Source organism: Prunus avium, chromosome 8 (assembly GCF_965620075.1).
Source record: "Prunus avium chromosome 8, drPruAviu1.hap1.1, whole genome shotgun sequence".
Lineage (NCBI taxonomy): Eukaryota > Viridiplantae > Streptophyta > Magnoliopsida > Rosales > Rosaceae > Prunus > Prunus avium.
In genome coordinates, this window is record NC_142291.1 from 27,031,475 (window position 1) to 27,039,118 (window position 7,644).

Here is a 7,644-nt window from a genome sequence, read left to right on the forward strand (position 1 = left end):
AACACAGTGACATATGGAAAGGTTATCCCATATATCATTGCGTTATTAGCTGGAGATAGCAAAAAGTGATATCACCGTTATATGAGAGTTTCTCTCCTCATTTACCCCAAAATAAAAAGCAATATTAATAACCTGCTGTTTGAGCTGGTACAAAGAAGACTTAGCCCATAGGGCTTATGTACACTACACTTGTCTAGACAACAAAAATAACTTTTAAGCAATTTGATAACTTTGAATTGCTTAACCAGACCAGTATCTTACGAATCTATGATGAATGAAAACAATGAACTTGAAGTGCTATTTTCATCAAATTCATCCATATATACTGAGAGAAATGAAATGCTTTTTAGCATATAATGCTTCTGTGTTTTCAAAGTGAAATTTGTTTACAAAATTTGGAAATTGGAGACGGCTAAGTTTAATTCGTTTCCTACGTAGAGCTCACTGCATTAGTTCCCACTTTTATGGATTCATCCTCTACATTTGAGGGTTTTGGCAACTCAATTACCATCTGAGACTTGCTTCAAAGCAGTATCAGTGGAGACATTTCTTGATGCAATCTCCTTGGTAGAACCCACTGCATTGGTTCCTTCTTTTGTTGATCCATCCTTTGAATCTGATGGTTTTGGCAGCTCACCGGCGTTACCGTCTGAGACTTCCTTGAAAGCAGTATGAGTAGTGATAGTATCTTGAACACCGGATCCTGTATTGCTTGATGCAATGTCCTTGGTAGAACCCACTACATTAGTTCCTACTTTTGTCGATCCATCCTTCAAATCGGATGATTTTGGCAGCTCACCAACATTAGTCATAGCATCTGGAACACCAGATTTTGTATTGCTTGATCCAATCTCCTTGGTTGAACCTGCAGCACTAGCTCCTACTTCTGTTGATCCATCATTTAAATTTGAGGGTTTTGGGACTTTTGGCACCTCGCTAACATTACCTTCTGACACTTGCTTCAAAGCAGCATCAGTAGTGATAGTTTCTTGAGCACCAGATCCTGTATTGTTTGATGCAGTCTCCATGGTAGAGCCCACTGCACTGGTTCCTACTTTTGTTGATCCATCCTTTGAATCTGATGGTTTTGGTATCTCACCAACATTTCCATTTGAGTCATGTTTCAAAGCAGTATTAGTGATATTTTCAGGGACACCAGATTCTGTATTGCTTGATGCAATGTCCTTGGTAGAACCCACTGCATTAGTCCCAACTGTTGCAGCAGATGCATCCTTTGAACTTGATGGTTTTGGAAGCTCACTCACATTACTTTCTGAGACTTGGTTCAAAGCAGTATGAGTAGTGATAGTTTCTTGAACACCAGATTCTGTATTTCTTAATGCAATCTCGTTGCTACAACCCACTGCATTAGTCCCTACTTTTGTCAATTCATCCTTTGAAATTGATGGTTTTGGTAGCTCGCAGAGATTTCCTTCTGGGACTTGCTTCAAATCCGTATGAGTAGAGATGGTTTCTTGAACACCAGATCCTGCATTGGTTGAAGCAATCTCCTCTGTAGAACCCACTGCATTGCTTCCAACTTTTGTTGATTCGTCCTTTGAATCTGGTGGTTTTGATAGCTCACCACCAACATTGCCTTTTGAGACTTGTTTCAAGGCAGTATCAGTAGTGATAGCTTCATGAACACTAGATCCTGGATTGATTGATGCAATGGCCTTGGTAGAATCCACGGCACTAGTTCCTAGTTTTTCAGACCCCTCCTTTGAGTTTGATGGTTTTGGCAGCTCACTAACATTACCTTCTGAGACTTGCTTCAAAGCCGTAGCAGTAGTGAAAGTTTCATTAACACCCAAACCTGCATTGCTTAATGCAATGTCCTTGGTAGAACCCCCTGCAGTGGCTGATCCAATTTTTTTATCTGACAGTTTTGGTAGCTCACAAAGATCACCTTCTGAGACTTGTTTTGAAGAAGTATGAGTAGTTATAGTATCCTGGACACCAGATCCTGCACTGCTTGATGCAACCTCATTGGTAGAACCCACTTCACTGGTTCCTACTTTTGCCAATCCATCTTTTGAATCTGGCGGTTTTGGTAGCTCACCAAGATTACTTTCTGAGACTTGTTTCAAAGCAGTTTGAGTAGTGACAGTATCTTGAACACCAGATCCTACATTGTCTGATGAAATCTCCTTGGAAGAACCCGCTGCACTAGTTCCTAGATTTTCTGATCCATCTTTTGAGTTTGATGGTTTTGGCAGCTCACTAACATTACCATCTGAGACTTGTTTCAAAGCTGTATCAATAGTGCTAGTTTCTTGAACACCAGATCCTGCATTGCTTGATGTAACCTCCTTGGTAGAACCTACTGCACTAGTTCCTACTTCTGTCTGTCCGTCCTTTGAATCTGATGGTTTTGGTAGCCCAGCAACATTACCTTCTGAGACTTGCTTCGAACCGGAATGAGTAGTGATAGTTTCTTGAACTCCTGATTCTGCATTGCTTGATGCAACCCCCTTAGTGGAACCCACGGCATTAGTTTCTATTTTTTTCGATCCATCTTTTGAATCGGATGGTTTTGGTAGCTCACCAGCATTGCCTTCTGAGACTTGTTTCAAAGCAGGACCAGTAGTGACAGATTGATGAACACTAGATACTGTAATGGTTGACGCAATTTCCTTGGTAGGATCCACTGCATTAGTTCCTACTTTTTCAGATTCATCCTTTGAATTTGCTGGTTTTGACAGCCCACCAGCATTACTTCGTGAAACTTGCTTCGAACCCGAATGAGTAGTGATAGTTTCTTGAACTCCAGATTCTGCATTGCTTGATGCAACCCCCTTGGTGGAACCCACAACATTAGTTTCTGTTTTTGTTGATTCATCTTTTGAATCAGATGGTTTTGGTAGCTCAACAGGATTTCCTTCTGAGACTTGCTTCAAAGCTGTATGAGTAGTGATAGTTCCTTGAACACCAGATCCTGCATTGCTTGATGCAACCTCCTTGTTAGAACCCCCAGCATTAGTTTCTATTTCTGTCGATCCATCTTCTGAATCTGATTGTTTTGGTACCCCACCAAGATTACCTTCTGAGACTTGTTTCAAAGAAGTATGAGTGCTGATGGTTTCCTGAACATCTGATCCTGTACTTCTTGATGCAATCTCCTTGGTAGAACCCACTGCATTAGTTCCTACTTCTGCAAATCCATCCTTTGAGTTTGATGGTTTTGGCAGCTCACCCACATTACCTTCTGAAACTTTCTTCACAGTAGGATCAATGGTGATAGTTTCTGGAGTACCAGATCCTGTATTGCTTGATGAAATCTGCTTCTTAGATTCCACTGCATTAGTTTCTTCTTTTGCTGATCCATTCTTTGAATCTGATGGCTTTGGCAGTTCACCAACATTACCTTCTGAGACTTGCTTCAATGCAATATCACTAGTGATAGCTTCTTGAACACCAGACCCTGTAATATTTGATGCAGCCTCGTTTTTGGAACCTACTGCAATAGTTTCCACTTTTTCTGATCCATCCTTTGAATTTGATTGCTTTGGCAGCACACTAACATTACGTTCAGAGACTTCCTTCAGAACAGATTGAGTAGGGGTAGTTTCTTGAGCACTTGATCCTGTATTGCTTGATGCAATCTCTTTTGTAGTACCCACTGCATTAGTTTCTAATTTTTTTGAACCATCCTTTGAATCTGATGGTTTTGGAAGCTCGCCAACATTACCTTCTGAGACTTTCTTCAAAGCATTATGAGTAGTGGTAGGTTTCTGAACACCAGATTCGATAGTGCTTGATGCAATCTCCTTGCTTGAGGTGGGTTTAGAATTCATGTCCTGAACTTCACGGACTTCCAGTACATTCACATCCTGAATGGTGCTTGAATCCTTTTTGGGCTCTGGCAAGATGATAGCCGGTTCCTAAAATTTCAAAGAATCCATGATTAAAATCTTATATAATTTTCTATATAAACATACAAAAAAAAAGTACCATTGTGACTTCAAATGGATGTCCATAGTCCTAACTAAATGGTTTAATCTAACCAGCAAAATTGGTTTGACTGGTACAAGATAAAAGATAAAAGATCATACCGAGAAGGTCAAAGAATATATTTATGCAGAGATGCAAAGATTTTCCAGAAAAATATACTTGCACTACGAATGCAACAGAATTAATAGTCTTAAAACACAGGTTAGCAATAAAATTTAAGACCATGGACTTAATTAAAACACAACTCTAGTTAGACAGGCATAAATCCAGAACCTCTTATTTGGTGTGCATTACGTAGGCCACACATGAAGTAAATCACTTTGACAGGCGAATCATCCAACAAATAAAATAGCATCAGTCTCAACAGCTTGACATTGCACTCACGGAAAATTATTTGGTTTATGTACCCTTTCTATAGAACTTTTTCTTTAATGGCAGAAAAAGAACAGGGAAGTTTGATGTCATGGAAAAAATTTGGATTGTCCAGGGAACTCATAAGAAAGGAGGGCCACCCAACTTAATTATGCCGGTGCTGTAGAAAATTCACATAGTACAAAAGAAGTACAAACCTACTTTGATTGAGGAAATATGTTTGAAATAATGTAACAGATAATGACTGCATAACTTACATGGAGTGCACTAAGATCATCAAAACGTGGTTTATCTGACCAGGACACATCTTTTTCCTGTTCTGTAGGTTGCTTTTCTTTGGAAGGAACGTTTTGATAACTAGAATTTGAAGAAGCTGCCTTCACATCCAAATTCTTAGGGAGATTGACATCTGCCTCTGAAGGACCCTTCTCTTTGCTCTCACCATGCAAATCAGAATCCTGCTCTAAAGACGGATCACGCATTCCAGCTGATGCCGGAAGTGGAACCAGTTTAGATATCTCAGCATGCATATCAGAAGAAATGGAATCAAAGGAAAGGATCTTCTCAGATTCTGGAGGGCTTGAATCATAGATTGGCTCCTTATGTTGATTGTCATCCAGCATCCCACTCATAAATTGGCTTTCTGACTCTTCAAGTGGAGGTTGTGGTGAAATCCCGAACTCCGCAGCATGATCACCTCTTGGCTCTAAACTTCTTGTTCCACCTTTCCTAACATCTGAAAATCTTTCATCAATTTCTGACACTGATGACAAGCTTGACCTACTGCTGTTGTCCCCTTTAAATTGTCCTGGTTTCGACCGAATGTCATTCGTTATTTCCACAGGATTAGACCCTCCTGTACCAGACAAGCTCGGTTCCAGATTTTCCACTTTGCCCAATTTTATTTCTAGCTCATCATGTTGAGCTTCCCTTTTTCCAGCGCGTTCCGTTTCTAGAGAATCGACATCTTCAGAGGATTGACTTCCATGGCCAACCAGATCATAAGCATGGTAAATGTTGGAGATCACTTCTGCTTCTTTAGTAAAGTCTTGCTCGCTGAACTTCCTATCATCCATATCTGCTGCAGAACTCACTGATTCAGTATCAGCAGTGGAACTCAACTTTGAATCACTAACATCACTTGATTGTCTTTGTAAAGAGGAATAGCTTGTTCCTTCTGAACCCAACTGCTCCGGTACAAAAACAGGTCTCCACTTAAAATCTTGCCTCTCTTTCTTGGCATCCCCGAAGCTCGATGGTCCCAAACTGAAGCTTTCATGCCTGCTGAAGAACGTTTCCTTGGGGTGAAATGTCATAAAACCTTGTTCAAAATGGTCTCCCTTGAGATCAGGTTTTTCTTCATTTGGCTCATAAGGAAGATGAAAAGGGTTTCTTCTTGGCAACAAAATTGATGGAGCAGAACCCGGAATGGGTGGTAACCCCATACTCTCATAGGAACTATCATATGAAGGATCAAATGGGTTGTGCCTTGTTGTTGAAAGTGGTGTAACATTGAAAGGATGATCAGAACTATCTAAATCAATTAGATTCTTCTCAGCTGTTAAACTGAAGCTTTTTGTTGCTCTTCTTCTTGCAATAAGAGTCTCCAACCATTGGTTCCTCTCAAGCTCCAAATTCCTCAAATCCATGACATTCTTTTGGTCATCCTCTGTCCACTTGATTGCAGATTTGCTTTCATCATCCTTGCCACCCTGTGCTTCTTCCTCATCACCCCCATCTTCTTCTATTTCTCCACGCTGGTTCACAACATCCTCATATGACTCATTACTGCCATCATTACTCTTGTTAGACGCAGCATCAGACTCATCATGGGACATATGAGCAGCATCAGACTCATCATGGGACATATGAGCAGGATGTGGAGCTTCTAAGTCTAAAAGCGGGTGTAGCTCATCAAGAATGGGAAGGATGTCGGCCATTGATGCATCTGGTGATGAACTCTCCGCGCCATCTGACCCGGTATCTGAAGCCTCATCATCACCACTGCCATTTAGAGAAGGCTCCAAGTGATCACCCTTGCGAAATGGCTCTCGGTTCTCATGTCGTAGCTTGTGAACCAAAGAATGCTGCTTCTCAAAAGCCTCCACATCCCTTGTCATGCCTTGGTTCCTCACTTTCTCTTTATGAATGTTTCTCCGGCTTTCCAACTCCTTACTGTCTATTTCTCTTTCCATATCCTCAACCGCTCTCCTCTCACTCTGATTGTGCTGCAAACTCTCATCAATAAGTGGCACATAAGCAACTGAACCACCATAATCCTCAGCCTCACTGCTGTCTGCAATCTCCCTTGTCTTTCCTGAGAATCTCTCAAAGGAAAAGCCCCCATCTCTCTGAACAACAACAACGCCATCCCTCGAAACCCTGGTTCTAAGAGAAGCAATATCATGGCTACTCTTCTGTTCCTTTTCAATTTCTGGTATGTTGTTGGGTTGGCCAAAAATCAAAAGGGTCCCAAGAAGAACAGCAGAGCAGACAAAAACAGGGGATGCAGTCACCAAAAGAGAAAACACATAAGGAAATGCTCTGTGCAGACATATCAAGAAAAGCAGCATGGCCACAAGAAATGGATGATTACAAGCTAATCTGTAACTTGTTCTGATTGGTATGGTCACACATTTCCTGATTTTAACTCCCATTTCTACCACCAACCCCATGTTTCTCTGTCTTTTTTACTTCCTCTGGATAATGGATAAGGATATTAATTTCAAGTCCCAATCTGTACGTATAGAAAACTAATCAGACAACATAGTCATATGGGTACTCAACAAATCAAAACCAAAAGCAAAAAATTGTTAAACAATTAGCAAAAACACATTCAGAACAAAAGCAAATCAGACGAAGAACAATCCAATACCTGAAAAGCCACAAAAAAAAAATTGAGACTTTTTGCAAAAGGGAAAATGGAAAAAATGAGAAAGACCTCGGCAAAGAAAGGACTCACCAGAAGAAAATGGCAATGTAAATCCTCAGCTTTGAACCCTCTGCCTCTCCTCTTTTTCCTTCCTGCCCTTCATGCAAACCACCTCGGAAACCTGAAAGTAATGTTATTTTTTTTGTTTGAGAAAATCAGAGAAACCAAAATAGCATATAGTGGGAGCCATGCATGTACATTCTCTGTTTAACCACATATTTTGAATAAAAAATGTTGATGGGTAATGTGAGTGGAGGGAATGATCATTGCAACCTCCTCGAACAAAGGCATTGAATATTCATTTTCTTTTGGTCGAAAGTGCATAAGTCTCACCTCAAACAAACTATGTTTTGCTCACGTAAAAAGTGCATGACTGATTTGGGACT

The 7,644-nt window shown here is 40.6% G+C and overlaps 1 protein-coding gene across 1 annotated transcript; it reads right to left on the bottom strand.

Moving 5' to 3' along the window:
* Positions 1–342: 342 nt before the first annotated feature.
* On the bottom strand, positions 343–7,414 carry LOC110768496 (uncharacterized). The gene is made up of 3 exons (XM_021972246.2): positions 7,289–7,414; positions 4,584–7,063; positions 343–3,884 (listed from the first exon to the last, which is right to left on the bottom strand). The coding sequence occupies exons 2-3, from the start codon at positions 6,999–7,001 to the stop codon at positions 501–503; spliced, it is 5,802 nt and encodes a 1,933-aa protein (XP_021827938.2). The 5' UTR covers positions 7,002–7,063; positions 7,289–7,414; the 3' UTR covers positions 343–500.
* Positions 7,415–7,644: the final 230 nt, after the last annotated feature.

Coding starts and splice junctions, on each gene's coding strand:
- LOC110768496 (XM_021972246.2), bottom strand. CDS start 7,001: ATGGGGTTGGTGGTAGAAATGGGAGTTAAAATCAGGAAATGTGTGACC. Junction 3,885..4,583: donor ATGATCTTAGTGCACTCCAT/GTAAGTTATGCA, acceptor TTGAAATTTTAG/GAACCGGCTATCATCTTGCC.